This window comes from Podarcis cretensis, assembly GCF_951804945.1.
Source record: "Podarcis cretensis genome assembly, chromosome: 4".
Lineage (NCBI taxonomy): Eukaryota > Metazoa > Chordata > Lepidosauria > Squamata > Lacertidae > Podarcis > Podarcis cretensis.
Window position 1 is genome coordinate 6,226,689 of NC_137173.1, and position 17,313 is coordinate 6,244,001.

Sequence of the window (17,313 nt, forward strand, 5' to 3'; positions counted from 1 at the left end):
ACAGCTGATGAAAACCCCAAATTAACAATCTCAGAAAATTAGAATATTAAATGAAATCAACAAAACAAGGATTGCAAATAGAGCAATATTGGACCTCTGAGAAGTAGAAGCATGCATATGTACTCAGTACTTGGTTTGGGCCCCTTTTGCATCAATTACTGCCTCAATACGGCGTGGCATGGATGCTATCAGCCTGTGGCACTGCTGAGGTGTTATGGAAGACCAGGATGCTTCAATAGCAGCCCTCAGCTCTTCTGCATTGCTCGGTCTCATGTCTCATCTTTCTCTTGGCAATGTCCCAAAGATTCTCTATGATGGGGTTCAGGTCAGGAGAGTTTGCTGGCCAATCAAGCACAGTAATCCCATGGGAATTGAACCAGGTTTTGGTACTTTTGGCAGTGTGGGCAGGTGCCAAAGTCCTGCTGGAAAATGAAGTCAGCATCCCCATAAAGCTCGTCTGTGGAAGGAAGCATGAAGTGCTCCAAAATCTCCTGGTAGACGGCTGCATTGGCCCTGGACTTAATGAAGCACAGTGGACCAACACCAGCTGATGACATGGCTCCCCAAATCAACACAGACTGTGGAAACTTCACACTGGACTTCAAGCATCTGGCATTGTGTACCTCCCCATTCTTCCTCCAGACTCTGGGCCCTTGGTTTCCGGATGAGATGCAAAAGCTGCTCTCATCAGAAAATAGGTTTGGGGAGCCATGCCACAGCAGAGAGTGCACTATTTTTTCACACCCATGATGCTAGAACCCAACCCTTGGTCATCCAATGAAGCTGAATGCCAGACAAAAAAGCATGTCACACAGCACATAGTTAAACTAGGCAAGCCTCTTCTTATGTCGATTGCAACGCGTGCACTCAAATAAAATTGGTTTCTCTCTCCCCGCAGCCCAACTGCTGCAAAGTTTCTGGCTTGCCTGGAATGCTGAACAACAGCCCTCCTGTTAGGGACTGAGAGGGGACATACTGTATTTTTCGCTCTATAGGATGCACATTTTCCCCTCCAAAAATTAAGGGGAAATGTGTGTGCGTCCTATAGAGCGAATGCAGGCTGCGCGGCTAAGCCCAAAGCCAGAACAGGGAGACGGAGCGCTGCACAGCGCTCCATCTCGCTGTTCTAGCTTGGGGTTAGCTGCGCAAAGCCTCCTGTCTTGTAGAGTCTGTGCGTCAGTGTGCTTACAAGAGGAGCCCCAGCTCTGCCATCCTGTCTCCACTGACAAGGTCATCCATTAAGGGTCACGGACTGATAAAGGAGAGAGCTATTGTTTATACAGCTGGGTTCCTGTTACACATTTGCTCAAGTGCTTACGTTAATGGTTTTCGTTTCAGACTGACTGCACAGTCAGGTTTTAGATTTGGGAAACCCATTCCTTCATTACCTTTTTATATAACCCTGGCTGCCCTGTTGCCTCCCTGGGTCCATCAGGGAGCCACAAGCAAGGCTGCATCTAGACTGCAACCCCCCCCCACACAGAGCACAGAAGGCAAAATTCATCTGCCTCACAATTTGGTTTTAATTAGAATCAAACAAGGGTTTGAGTCTCTGTCCAGAGAGCCCAGGAAATTCTCTGGTCACCAAGAACCCTCCCGCAGTCCTTTTCAAAAACTGGAGAAACAAAGACACAGAAGAACACTTCTACAAGGAGAACGTTTTATTAACTTAACACTTTATTCAACTAAACCCACTTCATAATCCAGACACAAAAAAAATACTTCCAACAGAATCAAAGTGCAAATTTTCAGTCCATATTGATAATACACCCATTGTCTCTTAGGCAGAAAAGCACATCTGAAATGAAAGAAGGGTAATGAAAAGCTTGCCTGGTACCACTCTTTAGATTCAGTTGAAGGGCAGTCCAAGATGGTGACTACCCTGGTTAAAGCAACAGTCCTGAAAATGAAGTCAAGTAGGATACATAAAAAGGAAGCTGAAGGTTGGGCTGGGCAGGTGCTAAGTGCATCACCTCCTTCCAAGCTAAGTGGGCTACCAAACGAAGGCAGGCACAGTAAGGGGCGAAGCCTCGCTTTGCTTTTTGTACTCCGTGTTTTGTACTACACACACCTTGTTTTGCGGGAAGGGTACACCTATGTAAACTTAGGACATGCGCATCTTTCAGAACAAAACAAAAAGAAGAGACGTGGAATCTTATCAGTTGTAAGAATCACACCCTCAACTCCTACCATTCCAGCTTTTGAGGGGCAGATAACGCTGCAAGGTCCCAGAGGAAACACACAAGGTCTCTCATTATGGCACATATGATGTGTGCTTCCAATAAAAGGCAAAACTCTCTCTCTATTTATTCTTGAAGTCTCTCAACAGTCTGGAGCTTTGGGAAAAGAGGAAGGGGGAGGTGCCACATTATAGCCTGGGATGTTGCTGGGTTGGGGCAGCCAAACAAGTATTCCAACCGAGTCCCATTTCAGCTGGCATTCCTGCTGCACTTGGGCTGTCTGCAATAAACAGCCCAGAAGAAGCGGTACACATTTCTGAAAGTCTCAGTACACACTGAACAAAAATTATGAAGGAAGGTCTTGCTTTGAGTCAAACATCTATGAACTAGAATGGTCAGCCCCACCTGCAAAAAACTGAATTATCTTCACACTAATCAACAGAATGCTTTATGACCTTAAGTTCTACACAAGCTCCAGTGCTTGTTTGCGCAAGCGCACATTGCAGAGCATGACTCCGCATGCCCTGAAAGCATCCTTAAGTGAGATGAAATTGGATGCAGTGAGGCACAGGTGAGCTACGAAGCTCCATTCACCAGAACCAAGAGCGTGTCAGTCAAAGAGACTCATCTCCGCTTGACCAATTTTTGCTGTGATTCTCCCTATTTGGCCTAGGAGAGTTCAGCTCCCCGAGATGTTGCTGGGCTCCCTTGTCAGCGTAAAGCACAGCTGCTCAGGCAGCAGTCAAGGCTGAAAGACACGCAGGAGAGGGCCCCACCTGGGACTTGTAAACCTGGCACAGGGAGTGGCAGGAGCTGGAAGAAACTGGGGCAGGGGGTGTGCCCTGCCAGTTTCTAAAGGTTATTTCAACACACTCTGTTGGCATGAGGACTTAAAAACTTACTGAGTGTGATTTGGAGCTCCAAGTATACAGAGCCCACTATAGCACTGGACTCTGCTGATAATGGAAAAAAATCTTGCTTGCATGTGCGGGGCTTCTTTATGGGATGTGATTCATCAAGTGCAAGGCTGCACCAGAAAGGGAGTCTTCTCCATAATAAAAATGAGACCAGATTTTAGGCTCTTCCTTTGAAGTTGATATTACAAGGGAAAATCTGTTCTCTCCCTCACCCATTCCCAAAACAGTGGTTGCCATTTTTTTGTCATAACAAAGTTAAGACGATGAAGACCATTAAGACGTTTTCTTATTGGGTAGGAAAGGGGACGTTTTCTCAAAAGCATGCTCAAGTAAATCAAGTAGCCAAAGTGAATTACAAATATTCTCAACTAGCAAACTTCATGTGTGTGTGTGTGTTGCTTTTTCAAAGCCTGCATTTTAAGCTGCAAACCTATACTCTTTTAGCTTGGAGTAAGTCCTCTGTATTCACTGGGATTTACTTCTGAGGAGACATGCACAGAGACCGTGCTACAGAATTTCAGGAGACAAAAGTGCTTTCAGCAAATCATTTCAAGATTTGAAAGAGCAAAACAACAAACCATCCCCCACCTTATCAAATCATCATACAACAACCTGGTGATATCGCTCCACACCAACATCTTAGAAGGGAAGAGGCATCTTAAACAAACCACAGTGTGTTTCTGAAGTGGTTTCAAATACTTTTGCCCGTCATGCCACATTATAAATGTTCCTGGCATCAGTCAAGAGAAACCCCCCAGGGAAGGAGGGTGGGAGCAGAAGCCCAAAGGACCTCCATGTTGCTCATTGGTGAGGTAAGAGGAGGAGGTGATCTTTCACAGTTAAGAAAAGCAGGGAAGAGAAGAAAAAGAAACTCCCCCCAATGGAATAGGATGGATTTTCAAGCATTGTGAACAATTGGGAAAATAAAAAAAAAACCCACCGATAGCAGCGGTTCCAGCAGAAATAATCAAATCCTTAATAAGTCAGCATTCTCAGGAAACTAAACTGGAGCCATAGCCCTCTTTCCCATACATTTTGGGGGTAGGGAATATATGCCCCCCTCTCTTAAACTCTTGTCCCAGGACAGAATCAATCCGACAGTGAGCCCTAAGCTACTCACCCCATCATGTGAATTGGGAGGACCTAGGCTGCCACCTCCGCTATCCTCTCTACAGGTAGAAAACTTGTCAATAAACATGTTGCTTTGTTCTTCCATGACTTATGTTTGTTCAAACTAAACCAGAGAAAGAGGGTTCCCCCCCCCCAAATCAGCAAAGGATTCAGAAAGAGCCTCTTAAGGCCTTGGATTCTGCTCTCTCTGTTCTAAACAGCAACTCTTTAAGGAGATGGGAATTGGATTCTTAAAGGATGACAAAACTCCCATGAGGCAAACATTTGCCCCCACTGTCTTTGGATGCCTTCTGGCACGTAGGTTGGGGCAGCTCTGTCGCTTTAGTTGCCCCCTCGTAATTTCTCCTCGCTACGCTGCAGCACTTTCAAATATACAGTAAATGAAAAAGAAAACAAAGAGTAAAAAATAAAATAAAAAGGAAGGTTTTTTGGCATTCAATACATTTCACTCAGATATATACGAACAACCTGGAAGGCATTTAAGCATTAAATAATAAAAATAATAAATAAATATTGCATGTAAATCAACGGCAAAACACAACAGGAATACATCCCGCGCACAGGACGAGTTCCTGGTGGATCTTGCCCCGAAAGTCTCGTGCAATACAAGCAAGTTCCTGCTGCCCACATACATTCAGATACCACGAAGGTACTTTGTTATGCCACAGAGCAAAAGCTCCAGTTGGCACCAATCCCCCTCTTTCCCCCCAAACCCCCAACCCGGATGTACAAGAAATGGAGTTTCTTGTCCCTGTGGCCTAAAGCTGGGTCATCAGGACAGAAGTCACCTGCACCACCTTATCAGATCCAACTCACAAAGGGCGTAAGGAGAAAGAGGAGGACAAAGTCAAGCAACAGTGGCAAAGCTATATTAACTGGGCTACCGAAACTCAACTTTTCCGTCAACTCAGAAGAAAGAAGCTACTGGGTTTGGAAGAAGAAGAAAAAATCTGCTTGGAAACTTTGGCAGTGCCAGATGGGGAAATGGATGGGACTTCTCCCTATTTCAAATATATACTTGATCAATTTAACCAAGCGGGCTTTATGTCTAGTTCTGAGGTGGCAAAGCTGTGTCTGGGCTGTACCATTTCGCATTGCAGCTTGGAGGCTCCCATGACCAATAGCTCCATTTGGGCCTGGGTCAAGCAAGATCTGTGGTCAGGCAAAGAATCATGGATACAGAGAGACAACAGGACTGCTTGAGGTCCCCCAATTATATAATTGCAGACAATGAGAGATATGTTGCGGCCCCGGCAGTATACCTCTACTTTCTCGCATCAAGAAACACAAGAAGGGCTTTTACTCTAGCCAGAAGCTCGGCCTTGCCCTCGCCAGTTTTGGAAGGAACATTTGGAAAAGTTTTGGAAGGAACATTTGGAAAAGTCTCCAGCCCTCTCTGGGAGCCTTTTCATGACTCTGAGAACAGCAGAACCAGCTGGGAAGAGAGGCGTTCAGGGATATTTAAAAAAATAATAATTATTAGTTGTGTGTGTCTGTTTCTCCATTTGACCCTTTTACATGGTTTTGTAGGTTTTGTGGTATTTTATGCATTGCGATTTGGTGTTATCTTTATTGATTATAGATTAGTAATTCTTTGTTGTAACTGATAGGTGCAAACTGCTTAGTTATTATTCGCTGATGCTTTACTGTTTACTCTTAGATTTGGATGGATTATTGAATATTGCTTTATTTGATGTAGGTTGTTTATTTTAAAGATACTGTGACTTTAAAATAGTGGCAGGGGCAAAGCTGGTATGTCTAGACTAGAAGGATTTCTAATGGTGGCAGGTGAAGGCAAAGCAGGCACAGCAATGATCAATTTTGTATTCCCTTGAGCCAAGAGGTCTGCATTCTGTTTTGCTTCCTAACTTCCAAGAAGCCCAGTAGGCAGTCCGAGGGCCAAAAGAGGAATGAGGTGGTCCATCATACCTGCTTTGGCCCCAGGGCTAGCCAGCTACACCTCATATGATATAGCTTGCCACTACTGCTTAACTGTCGAGTAAACTTCAGCAAATACACAGACAGATAAGAATACAATGCACAAAGAGCACCTTTCAAAAGAAGAGATTTAAAGAGCTGGAACCTTTAACAACTTCTGCACTAGAAAACCCTAAGTACTGAATTCTACTGAACAGACTGATTTGTTTAAAAAGGTAAGACTCAACAGTACAGTAAAGATACCTACACTCAAAACAGCTACAAGGAAGCAGGACCATTCTGCCAGTCCAATATGATCATCCAGGCCAGCTGCCAAGGGACTGAGCAAGTTGAAGACTTCAGATACCCAACACTGGTTTAATACAAGGCGGCAGCCAGGAAAGCCTCCAGGTTTGCGTTTATTTCGTTTTTGAGGTGCGGCGGTAGAGGAAGTCCCTTTCACCAATCACTCCTGGCAAATTTGCCAGAACCTGCTCAGCCCTTTCCTTTTGGCTTGATGGATCTTTGTGGGAGCTCAAAGCTGTCTGGTAATCTGCTTCTCATTTTGGAAAGAAAGCTGACAAAATGATACTGCTTCCATATAAATATGCTGGCTAAGGAACATACATATCTATATATAAAACACACACACACAGAGAGAGGCATTCATATATATATATATATATATATATACATATATTGTATATATATAAATGCAAACAGGAGTTATCATCTTGGTTCCTTTGTTCCACATTACGCAGTGCATGGAGTGACTGCTATCACAGCCAATGGCAGCAGCAGCAGGAGGAAGGCTACACCGAACGCCAGATTAGTCCATTCTTACTAGGCTCCAGAAAATTCTCAATCAGGGCATCAATGAGGTTCTGTAGATCCTCTTCCAGGAAGACCGTGTCGCTAAAAGGGAAGAGGAGTCAGAGGTTATTAAGATACCTCTCCACAATCCAAAATGCCAACTCACATTCTAAAAAGAAAAGTTCTATCAGACTTCCATTCATCTTCTTCATGCCAAAGCTACTCTGCTGTCACAGAATCATAAAACTATAGAGTTGGAAGGGACTAGGGTCATCTAGTCCAAACCCCTGCAATGCAGAAATCTTTTGCCCAATATGGGGCTTGAATCCACAACTCTGAGATTAAGAGTTTCATGCTCTAGCTATCAGAAGACCATGCATGCTCCGCCTGGCTGGACTTTGCAGAGATCAAGTGAGAAGTTAGGAAGCCTGCCTCCAATGGCAAAGGGTCTCTCCTGCTTGTACATTTCCACTAGCTTCAGCAAAAAAGTGTCAGTTCAGGCACATCTTATAGGCCATGAGTGGTGGGCTGAACAGGAGAGACACAGTCTCAGCTGGCAAACAACTATTGCGTCAGCTACAAGATGTGAGAGAGTAGTCAGTGAGAAAGGGACCGCTGTGATGATGGTCTTAGACCACAGAAATACCAGAGCCATGAATTTCACTAGGTGACCTTGGGCCAGTAATACTCTCCCTCAATTAATTCCACCTCACTGGCTTGTTGTGAGGATGGGGGGGGGGGGAGAGGAGAAGAGAAGAGACCACGCACGTTGCCCTGAGTTCCTTTGAGGAAGCGTGGGATAAAAAAAGAAAAAGGAAATGAAAATCCTTAATAGCTGCCCTCCTACTCTCTAAATGCTTGGTTCAGACAAGACTGTTCACAGGACCACTGGCAGGCATAAAACCTAACCCATGGGAGTGATGGCACAAACAGAATTCCCCACCTCTGTTCCGGTGGTGCGCACATCTCTGCATAATATTTTATCTTTGGTTCAGTTCCACTTGTCCGAAGGGTGGCGACACAGCCATTCTGAAAAGTGAAGGTGATCATCTGACTGTTTTTACTCACAGGCAGTACCTGCAGAGACAACAACAAGAGCAGCAGGATATCAGGAGAAAAATCATTGAGAAATTGATGTAGGGGTTCCTGCAGCCTCCCCCCACCCACTAATTAAATATCAAGTGCTCCAGTTAAGTGTTTTGTGGACAAGTTTCAACCCAAAGACTAAAAACGCTGCATTATGATGGTGATAGTATCTGTAGACCTGAATTTACTCTCTAAAGCACTGATGGCACGGTACAAATAAATCTGTCACATGTTCGTTGCTGTTCTGCGATTTTAAGTTACAGAATTGTGCAAATGAACCCATCGATGAACTAGTTAGACCTTGTTCAAAGTACCGTATTTTTCGTCCCATAGGACGCTCCGTCCCATAGGACGCACCTACTTTTTTTTGGGGGGGGGGGAAATAAAGGAAATTTTTTTCCCTTTATTTCCCCCCCAAAACCAGGTCGGGGAACAGTGGGATGGCGGCGCTGCGCCTCCCCGCTGTCCCCCGAGCTTGTGGGGCTGGCCGATGTCTGCCTGGCGCGCGGGGTGCTCTGCTTCACGGCGCCACGCGCGCCGGGCGGCAGGCTGCTATCCGCAGCGTGGGGAGCCCCGCGGGGAACTCCTGCAGGGCTCCCCACGCTGCGGATGTCTGTCCGGCGCACGGGGCGCTCTGCTTCAGGGCGCCCCGCCTGCCGGGCGGCAGGCTGCGGACACCTGCGCGAAGCACGGGGCGTCCTAAAAGGCCGCCCGCAAGCCCTGCGTGCCGGGGGGAGTTCCCCGGGCGCGCAAGGCTTGCGGACACCTGCGCGAAGCACAGGGCCATGCGCGCCCGGGGGGAGTTGCGGATAGCTTCCTGGAGCCTGGAGAGCGAGAGGTGTCGGTGCGCACCGACGCCTCTCGCTCTCCAGGCTTCAGCGAAAGCCTGCATTCGCCCCATACGACGCACACACATTTCCCCTTCATTTTTGGAGGTCAAAAAGTGCGTCCTATAGGGCGAAAAATACGGTATATACAGCAGCATTCGTCAACTACTGTTTATTTATAGAGAGGTTCCTTTGACTCTCAAGTTAGGAATGGTAAATTCCTTAGCCAGTTCTGGCAGGAGGAAAAAAATATTTGAACACTGCAAGAAGAGTCCTCCTAAAGGATTTTGAATCCAGTTAGCCTGTTTTACACCCCCAACCTTGTGCCCTCCAGATGCTTCAAAGTGCATCGCCTATTGGCTGAGGCTCATGGAAGTTGTAGCCGAAGTCATCTAGGGGGCACCAGGTTGGGGAAGGCTGTTCTGTATATAGGCTAACAATTTCATATTCTGCTCTGAGGAATTTGGTGCCAGGTATCTTTGAACCAGACTCAGTCCTGACCGGAGTTTACTTTTTGTTGAGGGAACATGGGATGTGGATGTAATTTTAATACGCAGGCTTGTGCTCTTTTAAATCAGAACCAGTGAAGGCGGTGAAGGTCCTGTGTGAGTGTCTGGAGGCGGTTGGAGGATGGATGGCGGCTAACAGATTGAGGTTGAATCCTGACAAGACAGAAGTGCTGTTTTTGGGGGACAGGAGGCGGGCAGGTGTGGAGGATTCCCTGGTCCTGAATGGGGTAACTGTGCCCCTGAAGGACCAGGTGCGCAGCCTGGGAGTCATTTTGGACTCATAGCTGTCCATGGAGGCACAGGTCAAATCTGTGTCCAGGGCAGCTGTTTACCAGCTCCATCTGGTACGTAGGCTGAGACCCTATCTGCCTGTGGACTGTCTCGCCAGAGTGGTGCATGCTCTGGTTATCTCCCGCTTGGACTACTGCAATGCACTCTACGTGGGGCTACCTTTGAAGGTGACTCGGAAACTACAACTAATCCAGAATGTGGCAGCTAGACTGGTGACTGGGGGCGGCCGCCGAGACCATATAACACCGGTCTTGAAAGACCTACATTGGCTCCCAGTACATTTCCGAGCACAATTCAAAGTGTTGGTGCTGACCTTTAAAGCCCTAAACGGCCTCGGTCCAGTATACCTGAAGGAGCGTCTCCACCCCCATCATTCTGCCCGGACGCTGAGGTCTAGCGCCGAGGGCCTTCTGGCAGTTCCCTCATTGCGAGAAGTAAAGCTACAGGGAACCAGGCAGAGGGCCTTCTCGGTAGTGGCGCCTGCCCTGTGGAACGCCCTTCCAGCAGATGTCAAAGTGATAAACAACTACCTGACATTCAGAAGACATCTTAAGGCAGCCCTGTTCAGGGAAGTTTTTAACGTGTGATATTTTATTGTATTTTTGCTTTCTATGGAAGCCGCCCAGAGTGGCTGGGGAGGCCCAGCCAGATGGGCGGGGTATAAATAATAAATTGTTGTTGTTGTTGTTGTTGTGATCGAAGCACACAAAACTCTGCACTGTGCTCAACTGCAACTCAACACATAAGGCAGCTGAAGTTTATGTGAACCATCATAAGTATCTGCATGCCAATATGATCTTTTATGGGTTTCCTCCTTTAAAGTGGCAACCCACCTGCTGAAAGGTGGTCAGCCTGACAGAACCTAGGCCAGTGTGTCCCCAACCTGGGTCTCCAACTGTTTTTGGACTACAATTCCCATCATCCCTTAACACTGGTCTTGCTAGCTAGGGATGATGGGAGTCGTAGTCCACAAAGAGCTGGAGCCCCAAGGTTAGGAAACACTGGCCTAGACTGAAATGACGTACTCGCTTCTCCTTCTCAACACCCAAGCCTACAATTTAATTACTGATTTCCTCCAAGCAACACCTCTGTTACTTGAAAACTCTGCAAAGGGTTGCAAGGCAAAGGGATTCAGATTAAAGCTATTATGAGAATGATCTGCAACAGCTTCCTAATAAGAGTCGCACAACTCACCGACTTCTTATTTGGCTGGCTGCTGTCATACCCAGTGGTCACATCCCGGATGTCCAATATACTGAAAGTGCCACAAACTGCTGGGTAAGAATTAGGCGATGTAAAGTTTCGGAGTCTTTCAAATATCCTTTTGATAGTAGGAGGATCATAACACAGGAAATACGAGGTTTTTGAAATGTGGTAGCCATACCTACACAAAAACAATATATAGTCAGCCACGGTAATCTAGATCTCTAAATTCAGTCACTAGGAAAAGAAAGGAAAGCTAAGCACAAACCAGAGTCCTTCATATCACTAAACGTATCTATGATGTCTCTACAAATGGTGGCACAGAAAAGGGATAAAGTAAGGTGCTGCCAGAAGTTCTTTTTTGAAAACTACCCCTTCAGCCACTTCCAACATTTCTGAGTTATCTCACAGGCAAAAACACAGGAAAGACAATTCCTACTCTTTTCCATTCAGATTTATTTATTGAAAGCATTTAACGTCACCCTTTGGCCAAAAAGGCTCCCAGAATGGCTTACAAAAATCAGTACCACAAGATACTCCCTACCTCACACTTATAATCTAAAAAGGCACAACACACAAGGAAACAACGTGGAGGAGGAGAAAAGCAAGATCAAGCTTTAAGTTATAGTTCTAGTAATGGCTTTTTCAGTAGCTGGAATTGATGCAACCAGCTCCAAGAGTAATTTCTGTGATGGAAAGTCGCTTTAACTGTCTTCGGCATTGTGTTTTAATGTTGTAACCTGCCCTGGGACCTCAGGCGAAGGGCGGGTAATAAATCAGAATAGCGATGATGACGCACATAACTTACATTTTATATATTTCTGTTAGTTGGGATGCCAGCATTTGGCTCTTGGTATCTAGATAAGCAGCCATTTCTGCGATCACCACAGCTGCGCTGACGCCATCTTTGTCCAGCACGGAAGTGCCACACATGAAGCCTGGAAAACAAAAATTTGCAAAACAGCATTTTGTTTCATTTTATCCACATGTCGGCTTAAATCCATCATCTTAACATTTCTGTACAACAGAACCAAACACAAAGAGTAGCTTCCTAGAAATTTCCTTATCCAGCTCATCCGAGCATCTAATACAGTGGTGCCCCGCAAGACGAATGCCTCGCAAGACGGAAAACCCGCTAGACGAAAGTGTTTTCCGTTTTGGAGGCGCTTTGCAAAACGAATTTCCTATGGGCTTGCTTCGCAAGACGAAAATGTCTTGCGAGTTCCTGCGGGGTTTTTTTTCCTCTCCCCCCCCTTTTCTAAGCCGCTAAGCTGCTTATCTGCTTATCCGCTAAGCCGCTAAAAGCCGCTAATAGCGCTAATCCGTCAATGGGCTTGCTTCGCAAGACGAAAAAACCGCTAGACGAAGAGACTCGCAGAACGGATTCTTTTCGTCTTGCGAGGCACCACTGTACGCGGAAATCTCAACTCTAAGTTGGTAGGCCTGGGGGGGTTCAAGGCTGTCATTACAGAATAGGTCCCTTTTTACATCAAAGTGGAGGCAAAGCATTAAGTGATCACTGCCTACCCGCTCCTCCACCCTGCATTCAAGGGATCTATTCAGAAGGTTATACGATGCTAGAACCAAACACAAAGAGTTTGAGAGTTAGACCATGCAATGGAGTGATGGGAAACAACAGCCTGAAGGGAGAGGCCAGATTCTAGGGCTGGGCTCTGGCTCTGCCTGGCATAGCACCCAACACTTGCTGTGCTTACCAATGGACTCTTCAAAGGCAAAAAGGACTTCTTTGCCGCTGTCCAGGAGGTTTTTAACTCTGCTGCCAATCGATTTGAAGCCAGGGAGTGTATCCTGAAAGACAGGGAGGTGCCTTCACTTAATACAAATCGTTCTCATGGAACATGCCAACTGCACGCAAATACACCAAGCTGCTCATTCCAGGAGGCCTTCTGAGAGCAACTTTCTTTTAAGTAGGCAGCCCTGAGTGGGCTTAGAATTGCAGCCGGGTCACCCAAGATTGGGAAAAGGTTACTCAGAAGAGAGCGCTAAGCATGGCTCCCAAGGGAGCATCCCTGAACTCCCTAGCCAACCAGGTGTACTGCCTCTGCTCTCTAAATGGGCAAAAAGGGTTCCTTCTTATATGCCAGCACATTGTAGAATGGTACCCAAATTAAAATCAGTCCTCTGGCCCAAGATCAGTGGTCCTGGAAGACGCGACTGAAGTTTCCTTTTCTCAAAAGTCTACCATAACTAAACAATTTCTTTTGACCATTAGAATAATAGTCTGCCCTGTTTAAACTGCACACAAGGACAGTGCTGCAAAACAGAAACTGAAGGCTTGAAAGGCCTAACAAACTAAACAGATTTTCTCAGAAAAACAGAAAGATGCCACAGCAGCTGTGCTCCAGAAGGGGCACTAGAGGGCAGTAAGAGTTGCAATAATGAAAAGGAGTCAGCGCTCTCTCTACAGCTTTAATCATCTCAGCCCTTGCAATCTAATCACATTGCACTCTATAAATTCATTATATATCATATTGAAGCTGACCAGAGCTAGATAAATTGCCTGCAAGAACCAAAAGACAGATCCTGCCCGAACCCAAATTTGTACATCTGCACACCATCTGGATCAACTTGATACTCCCCCCACAAAAAATTTATTCAGAGTAAACCCATTGAAATAAATGGGTCTAACTTAAGTTCTACATTAATTTCAATGGGTCCCCTCTGAGCATAACTTATTACATGTCAAAGGCATAAGTGAGGAGGTGCTCACTGCTTCATTCCTTCTAACATCTTGCGTGTCCTTTAAAAAGACCTTTGAATTCCACCCCAAATGCTCAAAAGTTTCCCCTTCTGCCTGGAGCTCCTTCCCAGTGTACTGTAGTGGTTAAGAGCGGTAGTCATGTAATCTGGGGAACTGGGTTCGCATCTCCGCTCCTCCACATGCAGCTGCTGGGTGACCTTGGGCCAGTCACACTTCTCTGAAGTCTCTCAGCCCCACTCACCTCACAGAGTGTTTGTTGTGGGGGAGGAAGGGAAAGGAGAATGTTAGCCGCTTTGAGACTCCTTCGGGTAGTGATAAAGCGGGATATCAAATCCAAACTCTTCTTCTTCTTCCCAGAGCAGCTTCAGTTCTCTCCTTTTGCTCATAATGAATGTAGTAATATTCCATACCCCACCATGGTCAGATGCACCCTGTACAGTAGTATCTCAGGTTACAAACGCTGCTAACCCGGAAGCAGTTGTTCCGGGTTGCGAACTTTGCTTCAGGATGAAAATGGAAATCATGCACTGGCAGCACAGCAGCAGCGGGAGGCCCCATTAGCGAAAGCACACCTCAGGTTAAGAACAGTTTCAGGTTAAGAATGGACCTCCGCAACGAATTAAATTCCTAACCCGAGGTAGCACTGTACAAAGACAGCTGGGATTTACTCAGCCAAACCACAACCCTAAACGCCATTCAGCTCTTACTTCAAAGTGAAATCCTTCTTTTTGTGCGATGGCCTTCAGGATCTTAGAGGAGACCGTGGTGGCCAGCATGTAAACATTCTTGACGTCGGCATCTTTGGAACAATTCTCCTTCCAACAAGTAAACATCCACCACCCAAACAACGCTGCCAGCTCATTGCCAGTGAAGACTTTCCAGCGGCCACTGCAGGAGGAGGAGGAGGAGGAGAGCACCAGAGGTCAAAAGGAATACGCACGAGAATCCAAAACACAGAGGAACGCAGCAACAAACACAATGGCTGCTTTAAAAGTTTCTTCTGTGCAGAAGAGGAGACTTGTCCACCAGCAGGGCTTCTTAAATGTGGGTGCCAATACAACACTCCATCGTTTTCAGAACGGTCCAGGAAGCAGAGTTTCCCAGGTGACTGAAGCTCCTCCCCTGCACTCATTGAACTGTGGAGTCATTCATTTGAAAGGGACTTTCAGGTTGAGGCTTAATTTTTCAAACAATTCAGACTTTGGCAACAGGTGATTTTTGTTTTTAAGTTATTGGATTTTTCACAGGATGGGTAAATTGAGATTTATTTATTTTTAATTGAATTTAAAACCACCCTAAACCCGCAGGTCTCGGGACAGTTCACAGAATAAAATCAAAATATGTAACCACAAAACATGTAATCAAAATATTATCATGATATAATCATAATATATAATCAAAATAAAAACAACCCAATAGGTGGATGTGGGAATATGGGCAGGAATCCTGATGACGACAACAATGTCCAGATGCTGCAAGAAACCTGCAGGTATGTGAATCACCCATCCCTCAACACAGACTTATTTGGAAGTGGCCTGAGAACTAGCGATGGAAGGAGAGGCAGGGAGAGTACTAGGAGAACTCAGAAGAATAAGTTGTGGCAGAAAAGTCTCCCAGTTGGAAGGTTTATGGAGAAGGAAACAAGAGGAGTAAAGAAAGAAAGAGAGGGAGATATATCTGGCAGAACAAGCTGGTAGCAAAGGGGAAATGAGATGGGCCAGGACAAAGAGAACAAGAACAGCTCCACATTTTTCTGCAATTTTTGCTACTTATAGGCACACTGGAACCTTTGGGCATTTCCCTAAGCACTCCCTGCTCCCAAACTGGGAGCATCCTTGCCAGTGCTTTTTTTCCTAGAAAAATAGGTGCCTGTACTCACCATAAAGTTGTTACAGTAAGTGCCACAATTTTTAACAACTACAAAAGAGGCGCTGGTACCAAGTACCCCTGAGTACCCCCTGAAAGAAAAAAGCCCTGATCCTTGCTGTGTACAGTATAGAAACAATCTAAGAGCTTGCTAACTGGAACGGAGCCATGGGATAATGGTGTGGTAGGGAGGGGATGGAGATGGTGGCAGAAGGGAAAACAGAAACCAGGCTGCTTTTATGCGTTGGTGCTGTGTATCTGTTTGTTTCTCTTCTGATGTGGCCTGAGAGAAGCAGGTGCAGATATATTCCTGGACTATAGAGGAATCTGAGGATTTTCATGTCCCTTCCAAGCCTTTAATTCAATTTCTTGGAATATCTGAAGCACAGGGAACTTCAGCTATATGTGCTTTTAGTGGAGCTGTGGGTTAAACCACAGAGCCTAGGACTTCATAGAATCATAGAGTTGGAAGAGACCACAAGGGCCATCGAGTCCAACAGAAGGTCGGCGGTTCGAATCCCCACGACGGGGTGAGCTCCCGTTGCTCAGTCCCTGCTCCTGCCAACCTAGCAGTTCGAAAGCACCTCAAAGTCCAAGTAGATAAATAGATACCACTCCGCCGGGAAGGTAAACGGCATTTCCGTGCACTGCTCTAGTTCACCAGAAGCAACTTAGTCATGCTGACCACATGACCCGGAAGCTGTACGCCAGCTCCCTCGGCCAGTAAAGCGAGATGAGTGCCGCCACCCCAGAGTCGGTCACGACTGGACCTAATGGTCAGGGGTCCCTTTACCTTTACCTTACCACCACCCCACTTACAATTACTGGTGTCATTTTTAAAACAAAAGTTTAGATATTCAAACATTATTCGGTATGGGTCTGCATCTCAAGGAACACCCACAAGACTTGCCTGTCTTTTCCCCTTCACAGAGTAAACTCTCTCTCACACACAAACACACGCTTACTTCTTCTGCAGTTCTGCCACAGCTAATCTGTCTGCATCAGGGTCAGTTGCCACCACCACCCTGGCACCTTCCTTCTCCGCAAGCCTCAAAGACAATTCCTGGAAGAGGAAAGTTATTATTTTTACTCAACATAAAACAGCCAGTCGGTTTCGCCCACCCTTATTTACATACAGAACTGTTGACGAAATCGCCTGCCAAACTTACTAGCACAGATTCTCCTTCTTCAGGATTCGGACATTTTACAGTGGAGAAATCTGGATCTGGGTCTTTTTGTTCAGGAACTGGAATGGGAGGCTCAAAGCCAAATGCCTGAAAAGCCAGCTGCACGTAGTCGTGCCCAACCCCATGAAAGGACGTGTGAACAAATTTTAAGTTGCTCTTTGTGTTCAGCTCCCTATAAAGAAAACAACACAATGGATTACTAGGAGACCTGCTGTTCCCAAAAGGTGATGTGGCATCACATGAGATGGTGACATGCCCAGACGCCAAAGCAGACTTCATATAAAAACAGCTCACAGCACCTGTCCAGCATTTGCAGAATGAGCCAGGCTTTCATGGGACACTGCAACTAAAAATGATAGACATGGATAACCAGCAAATCTAATGTGGGATCAGCTGTTACCTTTGCCCTTCTCCTAGACTTCAAGTGCTCTGTCTGGTAAAATTCTCTGGGTGGCTTACAGCAAATAAGGGGGGGGGGGAGTAAATACAAAACTAAACATAAAATCTGAGGGAGGTGCAGAAGGTGGCCGCATAAGAATGAGCCTTTTCAGTGGTGGCCCCTTCATTCGTGGAACCTAGGACCCTCGTACCTACGGGACCGCCTCTCCTGGTATGTCCCACAGAGAAAGTTACGGTCTGCAAATAAAAACATCCTAAAGATCCC

The 17,313-nt window shown here is 46.1% G+C and overlaps 1 protein-coding gene across 1 annotated transcript in view; it reads right to left on the reverse strand.

Annotated features, from left to right (window-relative positions):
* Positions 1-1,659: 1,659 nt before the first annotated feature.
* The window catches only part of PGM2L1 (phosphoglucomutase 2 like 1), a 43,668-nt gene continuing 28,014 nt past the window's right edge, over positions 1,660-17,313 (reverse strand). The window contains exons 7-14 of the mRNA XM_079973793.1: positions 16,632-16,821; positions 16,428-16,525; positions 14,304-14,484; positions 12,590-12,683; positions 11,683-11,812; positions 10,866-11,055; positions 7,902-8,035; positions 1,660-7,060 (exon numbers count right to left, since the gene is read on the reverse strand). Of these exons, the coding sequence (XP_079829919.1) occupies positions 6,958-7,060; positions 7,902-8,035; positions 10,866-11,055; positions 11,683-11,812; positions 12,590-12,683; positions 14,304-14,484; positions 16,428-16,525; positions 16,632-16,821 (1,120 nt within the window). The 3' untranslated portion in view covers positions 1,660-6,957. The remainder of the gene's footprint in view (positions 7,061-7,901; positions 8,036-10,865; positions 11,056-11,682; positions 11,813-12,589; positions 12,684-14,303; positions 14,485-16,427; positions 16,526-16,631; positions 16,822-17,313) is intronic.